General features: G+C 39.9%; 1 protein-coding gene across 1 annotated transcript; it reads left to right on the top strand.

Moving 5' to 3' along the window:
* Positions 1–10,056: 10,056 nt before the first annotated feature.
* Positions 10,057–14,014, top strand: LOC133644907 (uncharacterized). The gene is made up of 6 exons (XM_062039661.1): positions 10,057–10,318; positions 10,402–10,562; positions 11,305–11,407; positions 11,483–11,818; positions 12,765–13,100; positions 13,998–14,014. Exons 1-6 carry the CDS (start codon positions 10,057–10,059, stop codon positions 14,012–14,014), a joined length of 1,215 nt encoding a protein of 404 aa, XP_061895645.1.
* Positions 14,015–25,168: the final 11,154 nt, after the last annotated feature.

Below are 25,168 nucleotides of genomic sequence, written 5' to 3'. Positions count from 1 at the left end.
GAAAATGTGGATCGTGCTTCATCTGCTGCTCCTGCTCCAAAGTGGAGGTAAGTCCATGCTCAGTTCCAATGGAGACATGTTCATACTGTACATGACTCTTATTAATATGTCTTTTTTCCCCTCTTCAGCATCTACAGGTGCTTACAACTTTTCCTCTCAGACTCTTGGACCTGGACAAAATGTCAGTCTGATATGCCCCCGCGAGAAAACTCTGGATCAGGAATACTGAAATTTTAGACGCAAAGCCATCTTTAGACGGAGGACCTGGTTCTGTTGAACCCGAGACATTGATCCAACGGCAGCGCTTCTCGGCCAGAAAAGAACCAGGAACTTTTGTTCTGGAAATTAGTGATCTACAGAAAAGTGACACAGCTTCCTACTACTGCTTGAAAGTCAACAGATCTAACATGACCTTTTTAAATGCAACATTTATTCATATCACAGGTGAGAATTTCCACAATAGCTATGCTTTAGGACAGCATATCAAGAAAAATACTTTAAATAAAGGTAATAAATGTGTTTGATATTGATTGATTGGAGGAAATATATATTTGATCTGCTACCTACCAGCAATAATTCAAACCCAGCAAGAAGCTGACGGTACTTTAATCTTTAATCTTTAATAAATCAGAAATGGGGTGAGGAGCCTGGTCACCTTGAAGGAGCTCAGAGTAGAGTAACTTCTCCTTCGCATAGAGAACATACATGTGTGCCACCTCGGCACCTCCTTAGTGAGGTGTTCCAGGCATGCCCTGCTGATTTGAAGCCCCAGAGTAAAATCATAGGATACACTGGAGGGATAGTGTCTCTCAGTATGCTTGGAACGTCTCAGGTTCTCTCCGGTGGAACTGAAAGAGCTGGTACAAGACCAGGAGTCTGGGCCTCCCTGCTGAAACTGATTTGACCTGTAAGGATTGTGTTTGTGAGAAAATTCACTGAATTACACAAGAGGAGGCTGTTAATGATGTCAATGAAGTTGGGACCACCAAGTCACCAAGACAACTAAGACTTCTCTCCAATGTGTCGGCCCCCCTGATCCTAAGGACACATGTGATGTGGTCAGATGAGACATAGAAATACTGAATATTAACCCCAAAACTCCATTGCTAATGTCCGGCTTAGGGGTTGTTTCTCTGCTAAAAGTATGTACAGGGAGATTTCCCCACATTGAGGGACTGATGAACAAGGCCATGTACCGTACAATCTTAGATGAGAACTTCTTGACCTCAGCCAAGGAATTGGTCTTCTAGTATAACAATGAACAAACACATACGGACAGGACAATTAATGAGTGCTAAGATCTTGGATTGGCCTGGTTAATTTAGGGGCTGTAATCCCACTGGAAAAACCTTCATGATTTGTAAAGAAGAGTGGACCAAATCCCTTCTTAGATGTGTGCAACCCTGCTGACCAACTACAAAAAAAAGTATGACGTCTGTATTTGCCAACAAGGTTTTCCTCACCAAGTACCAAATCATGGTCTTTGGAATTTGGGTAAACCTACAAATTCAGCACTCGTTCGATGACGCTGCCCTCAAATATTCAAATGAACGTATTTGTATATGCACAACAAGAACTGTAACCTCCACATTAACACATTGCAGAACTTTTTGTGTGGAATCAAATAAATAAATATGACTTTTTATCCAGACTTACCGGAACCAGCAGGTCTGCTTTTGGGTTTCTTGAGTGCTGCTTTGGCCTTAAGTTTCATCATGTCTGCCTTCCTCATCCACAGGATTAGGACGAATAAGTGGTTTTGCCACAAAGGTAAGAGAAAATACTCATTATTAATCATACTCAGTAGACATTATTGGATGGCTTTCATCCAATAATCAATGCAAATGGCTTTCATGGTCACTTTTCAGCTGGTCTACAAACACTCGATGAAACGTCCAGTCGTGTCCAGCAGGTAAGAAGGACGTCCGTAGAACATTTTTGTGCATTTTTGCTTCTTCTTCTCATGTCCCCCATGACCTGTTTCCTCAGAGAGACGAGGGCTCTTTGGTTTATGCCGTGCCGACCATCGTCACCAGGAAAGCCGGCAAAGCGAGGCAGACAAATACGAGGGCAGCACAGGAATTCAGCACGTACGCCGACGTCTATCTTTGTGACTCAGTTCTCAGGATGCAAAATTAAAAAGTGATCTGACACAGCAAAGAGACTCTGGAAATTATCGTAGATTAAAAGTTGCACTAGGCTGCATTTGCACGTGTGGTTCGGTGCTCTGGTCTGGAACCAACAATCCAAAAAATATACTGCAGTTTTCTTGGAGTTCACACTGTTTTATTTTGACATTCTGGCTGTGCAGTGAAGAACATATGCATAAAGTAGAGACTTGAACAAAAATATGTTTTATTGTATCTTTGTCCCCTTTGTTTACTTCCAACATGCATGTGTATACATATGATAATGCAATGGTAATAACTGCAAACGGTCAATAAAAAGCATTTCTTTAGTAATCCTGCTGTGTGGAGTCATTGCAACAATCGTGCATGCTTGAGCAGGGGAATAAATATGGTCACACTTTATTTTTTCAAAGGTCAACCACAACAAGTAGAAATTTTCCATGCTGCATTTGTGTCAGTAGGCCTGAAGAGTGTGTGTGTGTGTGTGTGTGTGTGTGTGTGTGTGTGTGTGTGTGTGTGTGTGTGTGTGTGTGTGTGTGTGTGTGCGCGTGTGTGTGTGTGTGTGTGTGTGTGTGTGTGTGTGTGTGTGTGTGTGTGTGTGTGTGTGTGTGTGTGTGTGTGTGTGTGTGTGTGTGTGTGTGTGTGTGTGTGTGTGTGTGTGAGTGATTGAGAGGCTGATTTTGAGGAAGTGGGTGATTGTTTTGTGGTGCTTGAACAAAAATAGATTTCATCTACAAAATGTAAAAACGGATATTTATTTATATATATATATATATATATATATATATATATATATATATATATATATATATATATATATATATATATATATATATATATATATATATATATATATTGTTGCGTCAACCAGATTTTCCTCCCAGGGAATTTAAGTCACTGGTCAATGCCAAGTTCTTTTGATGACATATATGCTGAGCAAAAAGGACCATAAAGACAAAATAGGAATATTATCAAGTTTTACTGAAGCTTCAGGAGAACAGCCCAGACCAATACATTCATACCGGCTTCTCAAGTTGTTCTAACACTCAAACAAAAGGGCCAACTTCTTGCACACGAAAAAAGCCCCCACCTGTCCGGAAAGGAACACAGCCTCATTGTTGTACTACAGATAAGACAAAAGGGAGTATTCCATCTCCTACAGTGCAAGCCTTCAAGGTAACACACATAGTTTATTTGCGGACATAAGATAAAACATAGAAAGAGTACAAATGGAAAAACACTAGCTGCTTTAAACATGACCATGAATACAGAAAGAACTCTTAAACATATATACATTCTCCACAATATATATATATATATATATATATATATATATATATATATATATATATATATATATATATATATATATATATATATATATATATATATATATTTGTACTAACCAAAAAAATTGTGGACCCTAAAAATGTATTTATTTATTTATTCCTTCATTTAATGTTTGTGTTGCAAATTGAGCACAGGTAGGGAACGGACCAACATGTAAGCAATAGCCATTAAACGGGGTTAATGGGGGTAGGATCAAATAAGCTCTGTTTCTTCCTACTCCTTTTTGGATATGTAATGAGAAATAGGTCATATGTATGTACACCATACTGTAACTGCATGCGTGTTCGGACTAATTAAAACCACAACCTAAACGTTACCATAAAGACTGACGTGTGCACGTCAATGAAAACGTTCTAAGACGGCGACATGATTTGGAACAGTCCACAATGAACCGAATACAAAGTAACTCTAAATAATAATGAAGCATGGACTCTCGCCACGGGATTAGAGAACATATCACATTTTATTCTGCATTTCAGTAGGTTGTTACAATTTAAAAAAGACGACGTTGCAGTGTTCGTAATATTGGCGTAACGTGATGTAACGTGGCACGCTGCTTTCGATGTGGTTTTATGTCGACAACAAGCAGCACCGCACTAAAATGAACTTGATATCAAACAAGAAGAGGCACCATCGCACTGTGACAGAGCAGACAACAACGTATGCACACAATGGGAATATTCAACATTGAATAAAAGATTGAAGTGACCAACTTGCCATCCAAACAATACCCCGTTTGTTGACAAGAAGATATGACAGCCATGCAAGGACATTCAATCTTTTTATTAAGCAGAGGTAACACAAGGCAACAAGCCCCGCCTTTTAAAAGCACAGACTCCGCACACTGTACTCTTATATTAAACATACCTCAAATGCATATGCCTGATATTTATTTTTAATTTGTTTTAAATAACGTATAAATTACTTTCCCTAGTAATTAATTACATGTATTGAAGAGTAAATATGTTTGTATTCAATTACTTTTTTGGTAAGTAACAAGTAACTATAATTCAATATTTTTTTAAAGTAGTTTTCAGACCACTGGTTGTAATACTAGCAAGGAGCAAACTGATTATGAATACCGCTCATGAGTTCTGTGTAAACAACAGTAGTGCAAATGTAACACGCATGGTTCTCAACGCGACCTTGTGGAGGTGATTTTAAAAAAGGACACAGAGGTTGCCTACAGCCACAGCTGGTAATGCCAATGTTTTTTGCCTCTGTGCTATTTAGTAAAAATCAATAAATTGATAAATAAATACACCACGCATCAGGTGACATTTATAGACTGAATAGAGATGGAATTAAATTGTGAACAGTAGTTTGTTATACTTGGAGTGGAACCTTTGAAGTTCTTCACCCCAAAAGTCTTACAATTCTGAATGTCATCACAGTTTGTGTTCTAAATATCCGAAATTCAAAGGATGTGGAACTTTTTTTTGGCTGGAAATGTATAGATAGATAGTACTTTATTGATTCCTTCAGGAGAGTTCCCTCAGGAAAATTTAATTATGTGACAAAAACATGATTGTAAAATGTTTTCTTTGCCACATAAATGCTGCATAGTTATTGAAAGTAGTAAAGAAAAAGAACCACCTTGAGAAGATGGTACCAACAGACTGGAAAGTTTGGTTGGACATATTTCCACTGAGGTAGAGACACGTGACGACCAATGAGATAGCAGCAAAATAGTTCCCTCCCATTTGGTAAGATGTGGTTCAAGTCAATAACTGAAAGATGCTGTCTAGATGGTCTGATGTTCACTTGGTCCAACGAGAGGAGAAAATGTGGATCGTGCTTCATCTGCTGCTCCTGCTCCAAAGTGGAGGTAAGTCCATGCTCAGTTCCAATGGAGACATGTTCATACTGTACATGACTCTTATTAATATGTCTTCTTTTTCCTCTTCAGCATGTACAGGTGCTTACAACTTTTCCACTCAGACTGTTGGACCTGGACAAAATGTCTCTCTGACATGTCCCCGCGGGACAACTGAGAATATTGAACGCTTAATTTGGATCCGACTTGTTTCTGGAACCTATCCTGAAATTTTAGCTACAACGGCATCTTACGATTCAGGACCTGTTGAAAATGGAACATTGAATACTGGACATCGCATCACAGCCAAAAAAGAACAAGGAACATTTGTTCTGCAAATTAGTCAAGTAGAGAAAAGTGATACGGCGATCTACTACTGTTTAAAAGTGAACTTTGGTCAATTCTCGTTTTTGAAAGGAACATTCCTTCAGGTCACAGGTAAATATGACAACAAATAATTAGAAAACAGTTTAAATTAACAATTGTACATATTTTAATTGTTACATAACATCTGTTTATAGATAACAATGTTAACTTTAAATGAACAAATATTTTATTGTGTTGAACATGTTTTTACATGCACTACAAGAAATGTAACCTCTGCATTAACACATCACAGTATTTTTTACCTTCAAGATTTCAACAGAAGTGAATGTCGATCTGTGGAATCAAAGTCACAGAGTGCTGAAAGACTTCAATTTGTCTTGCACTCTTCCCAGAACCAGAACCCTCCGTGTCTGTTGTCTCTGAAGTCCAACCAGGACCGCCTGTGAAGTTGCAGTGCTCAGTCCTCTCCCACTCTGGGAATGACATCTGTCAGGATGGACACAAAGTGTCCTGGTTCAGAACTGGACCAGAAAGTGTCCATCCCAGCTTTGTTTACGCTCATAAGGAATGCAAGAAGATCAAAGATAAGTCCACACAGAAATGTGTCCACACTCTCTCAAAGAACGTCAACTCCTCTGATGCTGGAACTTACTTGTGTGCTGTGGTCACATGTGGGAGGATTTTCATGGGAAATCCAATAAAAGTCAACACTAAAGGTAAATATGAATTGATTTGTATTGATAGATTCATTAAAAGTGTTTTTTCACTAGTGTTTTTTATCATAACAATCTAGATGTTGGCAGCTCTGCTTCATACAAGTATGTTATAATCGTCTTGAGTGCTGCTTTGGCCTTAAGTTTCATCATGTCAGCCTTCCTCATCAACAAGATCAGGACAAAAAACTGTTTTTCCTGCAAAGGTAAGAAAACAGCACATTAGGAATCATCAATAGGTTGGTCTTTTCTATGATTTATTTTCAATTTTTTTTAGCTGTTCCACAAACACTCGATGAAACATTCAGTCGCGTCCAGCAGGTAAGAACAAGTTTGTAGAAAAGTTCTGCATCTTTGTTTTCTTTTTCTTGTAATGTCTTACATGATTTGTTTCTTTAGAGAGACGAGGACTCTTTGGTTTATTCCGTGCCGACCATTGTTACCAAGAAAACTGGCAGAGCGAGGCAGACAAATAGGAGGGCAGCAGAGGAATTCAGCACGTACGCTGACGTGCGTCTTCAAAACTAAATCCTCCTGCTCTGATTTACCAAAGTATTATCTTAAGAGTTGTATTGACTTTCTGTAAGACTTGGCGCAGTGTGCTGAGAGATGCAAGACCTGTTGATGAAGATAATCCAAAATTTACTATATTTTCAGGTTATAGGCTGCTATTTTGTTTTCACGATTTGAACCCTGCACTTATACAATGCTGCGGCCTCTAATAGATATTTAAGGGTTCATAAACTAAATTTGCTCTTTAGCGCCGACCTCGTGGCTCCCTGGAGCTTTTTAAAAAATGTGTGAAAATGGAAAAGATGGTGGAAAAAATATAATTTTTGTTTTAATATTGTTTTTGTTAGAGAGCAAAAATGACACACACACCTTCCTAATTGCCAGAAATCCCACTGTTTATATTAAACATGCTTCACTGATGAGAGGATTTGGCGAGCAACGTTTTGTCCTACTAATTTGGGCGGCCCTTCAACACACCGTAGTTTGTTTACATGTAGCTGCCACTCTTTTTTGGCTCATTTTGAGAATAAAAAAAAATTCAGTGTAAGCCTGGGCCGCTGGAGAGGGGGTCCAGACTGAGGCCAAGGGAAAAAAACCTCATAGCAATCACACATAAACATGTGTTTAAGAGGGTATCATCAAATAACACAAAGGAAATTAAAGACATTAGAAGAGCAGAGCTGATGCAACCAACCACTTCTACACACAGCCACACAAGTAAAACAAAAAAATATATACACTTTTGTGGCCTCTGCGGTGTTCTACGCCATCGGCTGCTGGGGTGGAGCAGACCCAACAAAGCAACCAAGAGAGCCGACTCCACCCTCGACCGCCCACCAATATAAACACTTACATCATGTGTTGCCTGCATTGTAAGACTTATGTAAGGCGTTTACTTTTTTGCAGCTCCAGAAGGATTTTTATTCTGTATTTTTGGTCCAATATGGCTTTTTCAACATTTTGGGTTGCCGACCACTGCATTAGTCCAATGAAATTACCAAAAGGGGTTATGGTGGACCAAATAAACTGTTCACAGCAAATCAAAACGCACTCACACTTATTATGGAGAAGTCGCAACAAAATGCACACAACAAAGCCCCAAAGTCAAAGACGATCGACACGGCCATCGAACAACAAAACGGCCAACGCCGCACAGAACGGAACGGAAATCCACCACCACTAACAGGCCCCAACAGGACGCGCCAAAGAAGACACGTTCAGTAAAGAAGGAGGAGAAGGACGAATACCGCGCTCAGGTAGGCTACTCTAAGCTGTTCTACAGTCACTGTCTTCTGTCAAATTTGGGACTGAACACAAGCGCCTGTGTAAATATTGCGCCCAGTATACGTACAATAAGATTTGTCCAAAAATGTAAAATTTAGCCCAGATTTTACAATATTTTTTATTGTATTTTTATGCTGATTTGAAACATAAATGTCCACCCTGTTTAGTTCCAAAATCAATATCATGTGTATGTTGATGATACTTCATACTGCAAACAGTAAATAAAAAGTACTGACATTTTGCAGTTTTCTTGCTCTGTGGAGTCATTGCAACAATCGTGTATGACATTGTTGCACACTTGACAGGAAGAAACTTTTTTCATACTTAATTTTTTTGGTTATTGCATGAAGTTGAAGATTGTGCTTCTTTGAGTTTTTTCTTTTTTTTTCAAAAGAGAAACCACAACCACAACCATTTCAAAGCGGCATTGGTGTCAGTAAGTGGGTGTGTCGGGATTTGAAGCGTGGAAGGCAGCTTGAGCAACGTGACCCCAAGATGCAGCCAACAACACGCTATTGCCAACAATTGCCAATAATATTCTTTAATACATCAAAATATAATAAATGCATTCTAGAAGGAGTTGAGGAAAAACAACTAGAAATGAAAAAAGGACAAAAGAAGGCAAGTGCAAACGGAATTGTACAAGACACGGGACTTCTTTGTTTGAAGCAATAGGCACAGCCAGGCAGAGCAAATTAGACTAAGACTTCCTTTATTGTCATTAAAATTTGAACTTTACAGTACAGATAAGATCAACATTTATTTGTGTTAGCTCATTGTAGTGCAGGATAAAAGAACAAAGAGGTGCAGAATGTTTGCATTTACAAAAGAAGTTGCATATATAAATAGATAGATTACTGTACAGATACATATATTGCACTTTTGCATATGCATCCACCATTACAGATGTATGTTACATTGTCTTTATAGTCCAGCGAGTTAATCTGGTTTTTGGGGGAATTGAGTGGAATATTATGATGTGTTCAAGAGTCTTATGGCCTGAGGGAAGAAGCTGTTACAGAACCCGGAGGTTCTGCTACAGAGGCTGAGGAACCTCTTTCTAGAGTCCAGCAGTGAAAACAGTCCTTGGTGAGGGTGGGAGGAGTCTCTACAGATTTTCTGAGCCCTGGTCAGGCAGCGGCTTTTTACGATCTCCTGGATAGGAGTAAGAGGAGTCCTGATGATCTTTTCCGCCGTCCTCACAACTCTCTGCAGAGTCTTCCAGTCGGAGGCACTGCACTCCGGTCCAGACAGAGATGCAGTAGGCTCTCTATAGTGCATCTGTAGAATGTGGTGAGGGAGCTGTGTTCTTTTCATCCAACGCAAAAAGTGCATGCGCTGCTGAGCTCTTTTTATATGAGCAGGGTTGTGTAGGGATCAGGTTAGATTGACAGTTATCTGCACCCCCAGGAACTTGGTGCTGCTCACCATCTCCACTGCTGTGCCGTTGATGAAGAGTGGAGTGTGGCTGGACTGGTGCCTCCTGAAGTCGACGATGATCTCTTTGGTCTTGTCGACGTTCAGGACCAGGTTGTTGGTTCTGCACCAGTCAACCAGATGTTTCACCTCCTCCCTGTAGTCCATGTCGTTGTTGTCATGGATAAGGCCCACTACTGTTGTGTCGTCTGCATACTTCACAATGTGGTTGGTAGTGGACCTGGCGCAGCAGTCATGGGTCATCAGTGTGAACAGCAGCGGACTCAGGACGCAGCCCTGGGGGGAGCTCAGGGAGATGGCACTGGAGGTGTTGTTGCCCACTCTCACTGGAGGTGTTGTTGCCCAGCAGCCAGTTGCATGGTGGGGTGCTGAATCCAAGGGGGGCCAGTTTGCTCACTAGGTTCGCGGGATTCTGAAGTCCAGAAACAACATCCGCACGTGTGTATCCTTTCCTTCCAGATTTTCTAATCTCAGGTGGAGTGCAGAAATGAACCACAGGGAGAATGAGACCGCGCCTGACCTAAATAGGAGACTGTTTGGCAACCGGTTGCAGGTGTGTCCTGGTTGCCAATCAGGCAGCAGGGTAGACGCCTGTGCATGGCACGAGGAAGTGAATGTACCAAAAAAAATGGATGGCGGTGGGAGAACGTTGGTGGCAGGGTCGCAAAACTGCGGCCTTAATGCTTGGCCGGCATGTCGGCCACGTGACCTTGAATCCAGCGGAGTAGAGTCCGGTGCTGACAGGCACGGTGGACACGCGCAAATGGAAAAGCAGCGATGACGTCATGGGAGCCGGAGACCTAGTGTCCCTGAAGATACCGGCACAATTCAGGTGATGGCGCCGAGCGTAAAGCAGCTGCAGCTGGCGAGGTGGACGTCCATGAGCCGGCCAACCCTGCGACTGACAAAAATGAGGAGTATGGGCGCCAGGCGGGAGCCTCTGCAGCAGACGAAGATGACGGCAGGCAAGCGAGCGACTGTCCTGGAGATCTGGCAGGCCAATTTAGTGTTGCCAATCAACTTATCCCCAGGTGCATGTCTTTGGAGGTGGGAGGAAGCCGGAGTTCCCGGAGGGAACCCACGCAGTCACGGGGAGAACATGCAAACTCCACACAGAAAGATCCCGAGCCCGGGATTGAACTCAGGACTACTCAGGACCTTCGTATTGTGAGAAAGATGCACTAACCACTGTACCACCGTGCTGCCCTATTCTTTAATAATTCAAAAGAAAATGCACTCACGAGGGAGGGGGATAAAAAAACAACTAGGTTTGTCCTGGTTGCCAATCAGGCAGCGTGCGTGTTGGAACTGAATCTCTGTCACTCTGAAATAATGCAGTGTTGTTTACATGCACTTTATGTATGAGACCTTTTTGGTCGTGAAAACCAATGTGTCTGTTTTCATGGAGCTTATGTTTCAATGTTTTAATCCTTTGTCATCTATATTAATTCAACCTGTGAAAATTGCTTGACAAATGAAAAAACACGAACAAAAGGGTAAAAGCTGGCCAACTTCTGAATAGACAAATTACGTAGTCAACATTCAAAGTGTAGAAAATACATTTTTATATCCATGCACAAAATACTTCGACCTGCACTTTTCTTGCATCTCAGGATAGTTGTTTTTTTTGTTTGTTTTAGACTCACAAGTGAGCTTCTAGTCACGTACGCTTGGTAAAAATGGGTCAGTAGTTTGAAAAAAAAAATGCAGCGGAAATTTTTTTTTCGTATTTCAGCCTAACACCATTGTCTCTGACTTGCAAACCTCCTCGAGACTTAGTGGAAAGACGATCACTACGATGGCGGAGCTGACTGCACTTGTGCTTCTCGGCGCATTGGGTGAGTTTAGGCACCTCCGTTTTGTATTTTCCACTTTTTCCTGCATATTTACTCTTCTTCTGTCTTTTTCTTCAGTTCTGAGTCAATCCTACGTTCCGATAACACTGAGCCTGGTGGAAGTTGGCGTTAACGTCACTTTGGCATGCCCGCGCCACGACGATAGAGGTGACATATTTTACTGGTACAAGATGAAATTCGGCTCAATGGTTCAAACCATTGTGGAGGGGTATTTCGGGGAAATGTCCCTTCGAGGACCGTTCAAGGACGGAAGATTTGTGAGCGCGCGTACGGGTGACATGTACGTTTTAAACATCACAAACGTACACAAAGACGATGAAGCGATGTACACCTGCCAAGCTGGGACCTCATACAACATGGTGTTCACCGGTGGCACGCATCTGGTGGTGAAAGGTGAATATACAGTACAATATACACTTGTAAAGAACATAATGTCATGGCTGTCTTGAGTTTCCAATCATTTCTACAACTCTTGTTTGTTTGTGATAGAGTGATTGGAGCACATATTTGTTGGGGGGGAGGAGTATATTTATAGCTAGAATTCCCTGAAATTAAAGTATTTCTTATATATATATATATATATATATATATATATATATATATATATATATATATATATATATATATATATATATATATATATAGTACAGTACAGAGTAATGAAAACACAGTTGTTCTACTAACTGTACTGTACTTGCTGATTACTTAAAAAAAATAAAAATAACACTTACCTTTCACTATTTCAGTAGCCTTTGTTCTACCATTTGAGTACTGGCGAGCGATCTCTGAATCCGGGAACATATCCTTCACGGATTTGTTGAAAACATCCGCAAATGAGAACGGGATGTTGCTTGCAAGGTGGCCCATAATTCTGCGTTGCCGCCGCCTTGGGCTTTTCTGACCGTTCATGAGTGACTATATCCATTCGGCCACCGTGTTATGGGTTATAGATAAACCTATGGATAACGGAGACATATATTATAGTCTCCTTTTCAGGTGAGAGGACGCTAAAGGCAGTGCTTTTAAGGCACGCCCCCAATATTGTTGTCTGGGTGGAAATTGGGAGAAATTCGGGAGAATGGTTGTCCCGGGAGATTTTCGGGAGAGGCACTGAAATTCGGGAGTCTCCCGGAAAATTCGGGAGGGTTGGCAAGTATGGCTCCAATCACCCTACCACAAAAAAATAAGAGTTGTAGAAATGATTGGAAACTCAAGACAGCCATGACATTATGTTCTTTACAAGTGTATGTAAACTTTTGACCACAACTGTATGTGGACTGTTTATCGATAAAAGGGCTTCTGAATCAAACATGTTAATTCCTCTTTGTGACTCTCACAGACCCCAGACGCAAGTCCTTCCAGGTGAGACAAATTCCGCAAAGCAAGTCGGTCAAAGGGGGCGAGTCTGTGACCATCCAGTGTTCCGTCCTCGCTGAGAGCAAAGAATATTTCCGCCAATGTCCGAACCAAAGCAGCGTCTACTGGTTGAAGTCAGGATCAGGAGAGTCTGATCCACACATCATTTACTCCGACAGTGATAATGAACAAGACCCAAGAAGCTGCGTCTACCATCTCTCTCTGACCGTACTCAACTCCTCTGACACCGGAACATACTACTGTGCCGTAGCCACGTGTGGACAGATCCTGTTCGGACAAGGAACTCATGTGGACACACGTATGTATTAAACATTTACTCATGTAATTGATTTTAATCAATTATTGTCCTTTTTAAAGGTTAATAAATAGGTTTAGACCAGTGGTTCTCAAACTGATCAGTCACACTGAATCATTGTGGTATTATCGTGTCAGTTTGTATGTACGTTTATGACGATTTACGAAGCTATGCACTTGCCCCCGTGGAAAATGTGGTCTTCCTTCAGCCAAAACACTACAGCTTTGGTCCAGTGGCGCCGCCAAAATCAAGCAAAACTGAAAGTTCTTAATTGGGGCTTTAACATTTTAATGTAATAACATTTAGATGTAGATTTAACACTTAAATTTCATATTTAGATTTAACATTGAGATTTGGATTTTATCATTTAGATTTCCTCTCGGGATTTAACATTTAGATTAACATTTGCGTTTAACATTTATTTAAGTTTATATTTAAATTAAACACTAATATTTATTGTGGTCTTTTGTAACTTCCATTCATTCTATTTCCAATTCTTAAATGCAAATCAAAAAACAAATTTCGGGCCATTTTTTCTATTTTCATTTCTGAAACAAAAGTTGGACAACTATTTAATGACACTTTTTTAAAATGATAATATGACTCCTGCTGAACAAAGATGTTGCTAAAAACATGCTAAACGCAAAGGAAAAGCTAAAATACCGCTTCCGGTTCAATTTGTCATCATATTTTTTGCAACCACACATTTTTGCATTTTGAATGAACTTTTTTTTTTTAAACAATTTTTCTGTTTATCTTGAAAAACTCAAATCCATAGAAAGAAAACAGCACAAAATCCCATTTTATGGGAATATTAGAATTTTGGTTTGTTTTAAAATCTGCCATATATAATAAAAATCGAAAAACGGTCCTAATTTTATTTTTTTATTTGTGTTTCAGAATTGGAACTAGAATGAACGGAATGTACACAGACTTATTGTTTGGTTTGAACATGTATTGGTATATTTAACATTTCTATTTAACACTTAGATTTCACTTTTGGATTTAACCTTTATTATAAAATTCAAGACTTACACTTAACATTTAGATTAACCGTTTGGATTTACATTTTCAACATTTTTAAACAACCTGTTGCAAAGGCCTTGTTTGATTGGTTGCTTGTTTGATTGGTTGCGAGAGAAACTCGGAGTAGAGCCGCTGCTCCTTCGCTTGGAAAGGAACCAACTTAGGTGGTTCCGGCATCTCGTGCGGATGCCTCACGAGCGTCTCCCTATGGAGGTCCTCGTTGCACGTCCCACTGGGAGGAGACCCCGCGGCAGGCTAAGTACCAGATGGGGGGATTACATCTCCTCTCTGGCCTGGGAACGCTTTGGGATTCCTCAGGAGGAAGTTGCTAATGTTGCTCTGGAGAGGGAAGTCTGGGGGTCTCTGCTCGAGCTGTTGTCCCCGCGACACGATTCCGGATAAGCCATACTTGCCAACCCTCCCGAATTTTCCGGGAGACTCCCGAATTTCAGTGCCTCTCCCGAAAATCTCCCGGGACAACCATTCTCCTGAATTTCTCCTGATTTCCAGCCGGACTTAAGGCACGCCCGCTCCAGGTCCGTGCGGACCTAAGTGAGGACAGACTGTCGTCACGTCCGCTTGGCCAACCAAAAAGTAACCACAGAACACTATAGTGTTCTGTGGTTACTTTTTGGTTGGCCAACGGTCTACGTTGTAAATTATTATAAATTATTTTATATATATATATATATATATATATATATATATATATATATATATATATATATATATATATATATATATATATATATATATATGTATATGTATGCTATATATGTATATACTGTATGTGCATATGTGTTTCTATGTATTTATGCGTGTGTGTGTGTGTATATATATATATATATATATATATATATATATATATATATATATATATATATATATATATATATATATATATATATAAAATAATTTATATATATATATATATATATATATATATATATATATATATATATATATATATATATATATATATATATATATATATATATATATAAATTATTTTATGACCCACTGCATACAAGTCCAGCATGAGCATAATTTCTTGGGCAATAATAGATAGATAAAAAATAATAATCCATCTTAAAATACTGCTGTTCCAAGCACAGTATAAAGTACACTGCTATGCATCTAGCGTGGTCCAAAAAAAATATAGGGGCCTACTGCGACCTATGAACAAGGACACTCACAGTTTCATTTTTCATCAGCTTCTCACTCACACACACTGCAACCACACATGCGTGTAAACACATATAGAAGTATGAAAATGTTTCTCCCTCTTACACACACACACACATACACACACACACACACACACACACACACACACACACACAAACACACACACACTCTTCCGGCCGTCTGACTAAAATAAAATGGCTGCACATCATCCTTTTCTTCCTGTGCAAGTGTATGGTAAACAATTACTTAGACCTCATTACAAAATGGACAATAAAAACAATGTTTTAATTGTTTTCTTTTATTGACTCACTCCTTTCCACACGTTACATTTCCTGCGCCAGGTTTGATGATCCACCAAATATTATAAAACATCATTGTAAAAAGTGGGAGGAGGGGTAAAAATCTACACTTTCAAAATGTGTATTTCCAAGTATTTCAATGAGTGCCAATGGTAGTTAAAGGTACGTTCAAGCATGTCACGTTTGGTTGGGTTAAAAGCACTTTTGGTGTGTTTGTGATCCTGGTACATATAATCGCACTTGACCAAACAAACCTGGTTCAGTGCGGTTATCTGAACCATGGTGTGCACCACAACGAGTGTACCACTTGAGCTAAAATGTGAACTCTACGCACACCAATATAAAATATGAAAATAGCCTACATTTTCTACCTGAAGACGGCGTTCTTGTTTGGAATATTTGAGTTATGTCACGTAATATGTTATGCAATCAAGTACTTACTTTATGCATATGTTCTTTACTGTGCTGCCTTAGGTCACATGACAAAAATAAATTTTTAACGTAAAGGCCAAGTACCATTTTTTCCGGACCATAAGGCGCACTGCCGATGAGCGGGTTGAGTCAGGTCTATTTTCATATATAGGGCGCACTAAAGGAGTCATATTATTATTATTTTTTTCTAAATGTAAAACACTTCCTTGTGGTCTACATAACATGTAATGGTGGTTCTTTGGTCAAAATGTTGCCTAGATGATGTTTTATAATCCATCTTTAAGCAGCTTTCTGACAGTCGCTTTAGGATGCGCCGTTTTGTGGGCGATCTTATTTACGTGGCTCACCTTCGGCAGCGTCTTCTCCCCGTCATCTTTGTTGTAGCGGTGTAGCGTGCAAGGACGGGAGTGGAAAAAGTGTCAAAAGATGGAGGTAACTGTTTTAATGACATTCAGTCTTTACTTCAATCAACAACGAAGCAGCATCTTCTCATCCGTGGCTCACGAGTGCAATAACAAAGCCGGAAAAACGTCCGACTGGAACTCTCTAATAGTTAAAGTTCCTTGAGTGAATAATGTAAAGTCACTACACCGGTATGTTTTAGTGCTTTCATGGCTTTACTGTTTACTGACAGATATAAGTAAGAACTTTACACTACTTTATATTAGAAATGGCAACAGCGGAGGACAAATGTCCCATGACAAGAAGATAGAGAAAAAGAAGAAGCTTATTGACTACGTTGTCGGCACGGACTACAAAGGCGGAAGCGCGCAATTTTTCAGAATTCATGCAGATCCCAAATACACATCAGCAGGTACCAGAAGGTAAGAAAAGTTGCTTTTGCATAATATTGTCAAACAAAACACCAGATAATATGTATAACATTATACACACCCCATAATAATATGTGTATGTTGGAGCGGCTTTACGTTGCGTTCTCCTACAATCCCTAGACTCAGAGCCATCTGGGAACGTAACATAAATTGGGGGCTCGTCCGGGATTTTGATGGATATTTGAGAACAGTGTGTAATGTTGTCTATTTTCAATGGAACATATAAAATGTTTGTGTTTACTTGAGTCACATTGCAGTCTACACGTCTTTTGTGTGACTGCCATCTACTGGTCATACTTATCATTTCACCATGTACCAAATAAAATAGCTTCGAGGTCGGTAAGCACAACCAAAATTATTCCGCACATAAAGCGCACTGTCGAGTTTTGAGAAAATGAAAGGATTCCAAGTGCGCCTTGTAGTCTGAAAAATACGGTACCTTTTCATTTAGCTTATGGTCGCTGTGAACGCAGATCAATACAAACGAATTTCCTGAGCCTCTTTGCAGTATTGAAACATTTGGATTTTGTGACGTGAGGGTGTCAGTTTCGAAAACACACGTCAGCGTAGGTGGTCATTTCCTCTGCTGCTTTTTCTTTTGTCTGCCTCGCCTTGGCAGTTTTCCTGGTGACGATGGTCGGCACGGTGTAAACCAAAGAGTCCTCGTCTCTCTAAGGGAAACAAGTCATGTGTGACATTAAAAAGAAAAACAAAGCAAAGTGCACAACATTTCCTTCTTACCTGCTGGACGCAACTGGACGTTTCATCGAGTATTTGTGGACCAGCTGAAAATTGGAGACGAAGCTTAATAGTTCCGTCAAATAATGTGCATTTTCAGTTACCTTTGCAGCAACAACATTTCTTTGTCCTGATCTTGTGGATGAGGAAGGCTGACATGATGAAATTTAAGGCCAAAGCAACACTCAAAACACTCCAAAACAGATCTCTTGGGAGACCTGGTTGTGAAATGCTGAAGTAAATTTTTATAGGATCCAACACTTTGAATTTGTCCATACTGATGACCATTTACCTTTAATGATGACTTCTACTGGATTTCCCATGAAAATCCTCCCACATGTGACCAGGGCACACATGTAAATCCCAGCATCGGAGGAGCTGAGGGTCTTTGAAAAAGTGTGGAAGCATTTCTGCGTGGAGTTATCCTTGATCTTCTTCTTGCATTCGTCATGAGTGAAAACAAAGCTGGGATGGACGCTGCCTGGTCCAGTTCTGAACCAGGACACTTTGGGTCCATCCTGACAGGTTTCATTCCCAGAGTGGGAGAGGACTGAGCACTGCAACTTCACAGGTGGTCCAGGTTGGACTTCAGAGACAACAGACACGAAGGGTTCTGGTTCTGGGAAGAGTGCAAGACAAATTGAAGTCTTTCAGCACTCTGTGACCAGTCAAGTTACCATCGTTATCAGACGGTATGTACCACTTAAAGTATGAACAATTGTTGTATTGTCTCTGTTATATTTACCTGTAACTTGAAGAAATATCCCATTCAAAAACATCCAGTTACCTAAATGTATTCTTAAACAATAGTAGATCGCCGTATCACTTTTCTCCACTTGATTCATTTGTAGATCAAAAGTTTCTTGTTCTTTTTTGGCTGTGATGCGAGGTCCAGTCTTTAATGTTCCATGTTTATCAGGACCGAACTCTATATATGACAGTGCGACTAAAGCTTCAGGAAAGTTTCCGGAAGCAAGTCGGAGCCAAAATAAATATTCATACTCTGAATTTTTCTCCAGGACACATGTTAAAGAGGCATTTTGTCCAAGTCCAACAGTCTGTGTGGAGAAGGTGTAAGCACCTGTACATGCTGAAGAGAAAAAGAAGACATATTAATAAGAGTCATGTACAGTATGAACATGTCTCCATTGGAACTGAGCATGGACTTACCTCCACTTTGGAGCAGCAGCAGCAGATGAAGCACGATCCACATTTTCTCCTCTCGTTTGACCAAGTGAACATCAGACCATCTAGACAGCATCTTAAGATTATTGACATGAACCACATCATACCAAATGGGAGGGAGTTATTTCACAGCGACCTCATTGGCCGCCATCTGTGTCACCTCTACCTCAGTGGAAGTATGTCAGCCAAAACTTTCCAGTCTGTTTGTGCTATATTTTCAAAGTGTGTTTTTTTTGGTTCACTACGTTTACACTTAGACTTCCTTCATTGTCATTCAAATTCAAACTTCACAGTACAGATAAAAACATTTTGTTGCATTAGCTCGTGGTAGTGCAGGTTTGTTAACTATGCAGTCTTTCCGTGGCAAAGAAAAACCTTATTTGTCTTTGCAGATTTTTGTCTGTCAATAAACCAGACTTGGGCAAATTAAGGCCCAGAGGCCACATGCGGCCCGTTAAGCTTTTCAATCTGGCCCGCCGGACATTCCCAAATATTTTTTTTAGATCTTTAAGATGGAAAGTGTAGCTGCCATTATGATGTGCAGTCATGTTTTCAAATTACCATGAGTCTTGAACTATACAACGTATTTCAATGGTTGGAATCTGCGCTTTTGCATGATATTTTAGTGACTAGTGTTGTCCTGATACCTTGATGATTTTGATACTTTTCGGTACTTTTCTATACTTTTCTAAATAAAGGGGACCAGAAAAAATTGCATTATTGGCTTTATTTTAACAAAAAATCTATAATAATACCCGTATACCGTATACTATGGTAATCTACGTCACAGCAGGTCAGACGAGGCACCAAGCAGTGTGGGTGGGGAGCGTTTCCACAGAGTGTTTCCAGAGCGGCCAGCCTGAAATGCGGGTGTCAGGGACAGACGTGGAAGGAGATTTTTACAAGAAAGTTCTAAAGCTTACTGATATATCAGATGTATCAGATTGTAGATGATTTTGTTTTTTTACCCTTCACCTTCATATTTCGCTGTGTTTGTTGCATTTGTGTTGCATTTGGCTTGATTGTAAAATATGTCGATTGAGAAGGGGTGTGACGTTCATACGTTCTCAATATTCAGGGTTTTATCGTTCATAGAAAAAAATAACATTCCATTCCGTTTTTAAGGCGGTCTGTCATAACATTTTTAGCATTCAATCAGACTTTATTGTGAGGTTTTGTATTAGTTTTCCTAAAAATAGATATACCGGCCCCGAGACACATTTTTTTCTCGAAATTTGGCCCCCGAGTCAAAATGAATGCCCAGGCCTGCAATAAACCAAAAATCTATGTGATATTTATGCTAGATTTTGCTAAAAAAAAAAAAAAAAATAAGTTAATTTCATTTTCTTTGGTAAAAAAATGAAATCATTTAAATTTGAAAACCAGTAAACATCCACCCATTATTTTAACACTCCTTTAAAAGGCCTTTCAGCCAAAAGGGCGTCCCTTTGGAATAGGTTTTGCTCCAAAATCAATGCAAAATCAGTTAACTAACTCATGACGTGTCACATAACAAGGTAACATTGGCGCATCTTTATGAACATCAGTTTCACAAAGACACATTATGTAACGGTACAGTGGAGAAGGAGACGGCACACATCATTCTAAATACAAAAGAATGATGTGTGTAATTAATCCAAATCCGTGTGGTGTGACTATGTGATGCGAATAAATGTTGAGTGTTACCGGATCTCTGAGCCTGCCTCCATCCCCTGCCAGTGGTCAGGGGATGGAGCGAGGCGTCGTTGTCCAGGGGGCAGGCGAGAGGTCGAGATCCGGGGAGGCAGTAGGAAGTCCAGAGAGAATCCGGGGAGACGAGACACACAACTCGAAACCAGGGAATGACGCAGAGCTGCAGGATGACGACACAGGACAAGACACGATGAGCACAGACGAGGGGAAACACAAGAGAGCGAGGAAGCACATAGGCGAGGAAGGCTAGAGACGTGTAAGGCTTACTGTACAGGTACAAGTATCTACGTTCTGGCACTGGAACGCAGGACACACTCAGTGTGGCGGCAGGTGCTTGAGTCATAACACATTAGGCCCAAAAATGTGGGCTCTGTACCGAGGATGTCGTTGTGGCTTGTACAGCCCTTTGAGACACTTGTGATTTAGGGCTATATAAATAAACATTGATTGATTGATTGATTGATTGAAAAAAGTCAAACTTTGAATGCTGTTGTGTAATGACATTCTTGGATGCAGGGGCAGGTTTCAAAGGTTTTATTGTAGTTCAAGGAAAGGTACAAGGGAGTAGGCAACAACGTAGTCAAAGTCAAAAATAGTTCAGCAACAAACAAAGACTAAAGCTAAATGCTACAAACGGACAGGACCGTGTGGTCAGGCTAAAGTCTTTCAAAGAAGAGGGTATATATACAGATGTTTGGTAATGAGTCACAGGTGAGTGTAGAGTGTGGAATAGCAGAGTCTGATTGGCAATGAGCAGATGAGCAGACAGCTCAGTGTAGTTAATAGACTGGAGGTGAGTATCTATGGAGTGAGGGAGTGGGCGTGGTCCTGACATTTTGGGTAAAATAAAATCCTGCGAGCGTCAGGGCAGGGCACTGGGATGGGGAACCAAACTCCAAAATGCAGAAACCTCAGTGCAGGAAAACGACAAGAATGTATTTAGAGACTTTGCTGATAGGGGAAGGCTGGGCAGCGAGCAAGGCAGGATTCAGGCAGGGTGACTTTGAATCACGGTGCAAAAAGTACCCAATAAGCAGGAGGTCAAAAGTTGTGACAAAAGACAGGACGAAGTCGCCACACCTTAAAAACGAGTGGGGTTTTTTTTACGTGTAAATAAATGAAAGTAAAATAATGGATGAAGGAATTCTGTAATATATTTGGGAGGGTTCTAATGTTTTTAAGACTGTTGAGTAGAGGCAACTCAGACATCAGCGTGGATCTACGTTAGCTTTATTTTTCAACTCACTTATGTAAACAACTTCCGCAATGTACGTAAAGTGTAAGAAAATACGCCACAGCGTCAATTCCGGTCGTTTAACAATCGCTATTTCTTCGGAGTTGAAATATATATACATATATTACATATAGCCTATTATTTGCGCACTATTGACTAGTGATGTATCAAAAATTTGGCGAATGAATAAAGACTTGGCTCACCGAAACCGGATGTTGTGATGACGTATCCACATCCGTTGGCAGGCTGCTCGCCCAATGCTGACGAAAAAGTCACATATGGGTCGCATTCAGGTCGCATTGCCGTTTGGACTGAAGTCACATTTGAAAAGATCAGATTTCAATGGGATTTGGACTGATGTGACCTGAATCTGATGTCAAAATATCAGATTTGAAGCACTTTGGAGCGTTTAAAATCCAATGTGAGTTACTTGAGGGCAAAAAAAATCAGATTTAGTGTGCAGTGTAAAGAGGGCCTTTAAGACCCTGCGCATACCCAGAGTTTTCTAAAAAGATTGACAAACAATGTGTAAAAGTAACAGAATGTGTATTAGAACACATTTTAATTTTATGTCGTGATGATTTAGTTTTGAAGACGCACGTCAGAGTACGTGCTGAATTCCTCTGCTGCCCTCGTATTTGTCTGCCTCGCTCTGCCAGTTTTCCTGGAGACAATGGTCGGCATGGAATAAACCAAAGAGTCCTCGTCTCTCTGAGGAAACAAGTCATGTGTGACATGAGAAGAAGCTGAAAACCAAGCAAAGATGCACAGAACTTTTTTACAATCTTCCTTTTACCTGCTGGACGTGAATGAACGTTTCATCGAGTGTTTGTGGACCAGCTGAAAAATTTAAGAAAAAGCATAAAAGAACAACCTGATGATGATTTATTTTTCTTACCTTTGCAGCAAAAACAGTTTTTTGTCCTGATCTTGTTGATGAGGAAGGCTGACATGATGAAACTTAAGGCCAAAGCAGCACTCAAGACAAAGATGACATACTTGGATGAATCAGAGCGGCTGGAATCTGAATGGTTGTGATTAAAAAACAGTCGATATTTTTAGTAACAAACACTAATGATGAATTTGTCGATACAGATGAATAAATTCTTACCTTCAATGATGACTTTTATTGGAGTTCCCATGAAAATCCTCCCACATGTGACCACAGCACACAAGTAAGTTCCAGCATCAGAGGAGTTGACGTTCTTTGAGAAAGTGTGGACACATTTCTGTGTGGAGTTATTTTTGATCTTCTTGCATTCCTTATGAGCGTAAACAAAGCTGGGATGGACACTTTCTGGTCCAGTTCTGAACCAGGACACTTTGTGTCCATCTTGACAGATGTCATTCCCAGAGTGGGAGAGGACTGAGCACTGCAACTTCACAGGCGGTCCTGGTTGGACTTCAGAGACAACAGACACGGAGGGTTCTGGTTCTGGGAAGAGTGCAAGACAAATTGAAGTCTTTCAGCACTCTGTGACTTTGATTCCACAGATCGACATTCACTTCTGTTGAAATCTTGAAGTTAAAATATACTGATGTGTTAATGCAGAGGTTACATTTCTTGTAGTGCATGTAAAAACATGTTCATCACAATCAAATATTATTTGTTCATTTGGACATTTGAAGACTGCATTATTGGTCAAGTTAAAATCATTATCTATAAACAGAACGTATGTCACAAAGTATGGAGAATGTATTATTCAAATTGTCTTCTAATTATTTGTTGTCATATTTACCTGTGACCTGAAGGAATGTTCCATTTAAAAACAGGAGTTGACCTAGTTTTGCTTTTAAACAGTAGTAGATCGCCGTATCACTTTTCTCTACTTGACTAATTTGCAGGACAAATTCTCCTTGTTCCTTTTTGGCTGTGATGCGACGTCCAGTATTTGATGTTCCATATTCAACAGAGCCGGAACTGTAAGGTGCCGTTTTAGCTAAAACTTCAGGCAAGTTTGCAGAAACCAATCGGATCCAAAATAAGTAATTTATATTTCCATAATCCTCGTAGGAACATGTCAGAGAGACACTTTGTCCAGGTCCAACAGTCTGAGTGGAAAAGTTGTAAGCACCTGTACATGCTGAAGAGAAGAAGAGGAAAAGAAGACATATTAATAAGAGTCATGTACAGTATGAACATGTCTCCATTGGAACTGAGCATGGACTTACCTCCACTTTGGAGCAGGAGCAGCAGATGAAGCACGATCCACATTTTCTCCTCTCGTTTGACCAAGTGAACATCAGACCGTCTAGACAGCATCTTAAGATTATTGACAGGAACCACATCATACCAAATGGGAGGGAACTATTTTGCTGCTATCTCATTGGCTCATCGGTGCCGCCTCTACCTCAGTGGAAATATGTCCAACCAAACTTTCCGGTCTCTTTGTTTCATCTTCTCACAGTGGTTCTTTTTGTGTACTCGGGTGGGAACGGTGAATGTGATACCATACCATACCAACTTTATGTATAAAGCCCTTTAAAATGCATAATGTAAACCGCGTTTGGTATCATTCCAGATTTAGTAAAAAGCTATTTAAATACGGACCATCAACCATTTTACTTGTAATAACTATGCAAGCAATTGTTTTGTCTTTGCAGATTTGAGCACATCAATAAACTAATAAATTAAGAAGCATCTGTACTGGATTTTGCTAAAACATGAGTTAATTTATTTCGTTTTCATTGACATTAACAAAAAAGATTTATATCAAAACTCTTTTTAGAGGCTGACCCTTCCATTAAAATAGGTTTTGCAAAAAAAGTATATACGTATGTTTGAATTATATGCATTTGTCATTTTGAACTGAATAAGTGATTAGAATTTTTCCCATAAATACATTTTAACACAAAACAGGTATTTAAGTGCTTCCTCCCCCAGAGGTGTAACTCTCCCCTGGCTAAGGTAGAGATCCTTCCGCAGGGTTGTGTAAGGGAACTTTTTTCACAATTTATACGTCCTTCATTTAGTTAAGTTAGATGTCTTCTCAACGCTGCACCATTCACACCGTTCAATCTCTGCCTTATTGATTTGTTATTTTTGAAGTGGTTTAGCCTTTTTAAGACCTCACTTTTGTTTGCTTAATGAAAGACTGTATTCCTTGTATATACTTTTGTATTATTTACTTCGGAAGAATCACCCTAACACCTAGATCTACATTCTTGTGACGTTACTGATACCTAGTGACTAGTCAGTATCAAAACATAAATCGCAATTTGTTTATGTCTCCCTTTAAAAAACACAATATCATAGATTCGACTAATCACTGACTATGGGAAAAATCTAACAAATCAAGTTTGTCTATGAAAATCCTAAGTTGAAGACGGACCAAAAATTATTAAAATTGTCAGACCTTTTAGTTGTTAGCCGTCAGAAGTTCCACTGCAAAGACATGGTATGAAATGTATTACTGTAATTGATCTTATTAAGCTTTTATTTTT

This window comes from Entelurus aequoreus, linkage group LG28, assembly GCF_033978785.1.
Source record: "Entelurus aequoreus isolate RoL-2023_Sb linkage group LG28, RoL_Eaeq_v1.1, whole genome shotgun sequence".
Lineage (NCBI taxonomy): Eukaryota > Metazoa > Chordata > Actinopteri > Syngnathiformes > Syngnathidae > Entelurus > Entelurus aequoreus.
The sequence above is the reverse complement of the archived record's forward strand: the minus strand, read 5'-3'. Positions and strand labels throughout refer to the sequence as shown.

Bases quoted from the DNA above. Each gene is read 5' to 3' on its own strand.
- LOC133644907 (XM_062039661.1), top strand. From the start codon at position 10,057: ATGAACCACAGGGAGAATGAGACCGCGCCTGACCTAAATAGGAGACTG. The intron at 10,319-10,401 runs GTGGACACGCGC...GGCACAATTCAG, and splicing joins GTCCGGTGCTGACAGGCACG to GTGATGGCGCCGAGCGTAAA. The intron at 11,819-12,764 runs GTGAATATACAG...TGACTCTCACAG, and splicing joins CACGCATCTGGTGGTGAAAG to ACCCCAGACGCAAGTCCTTC.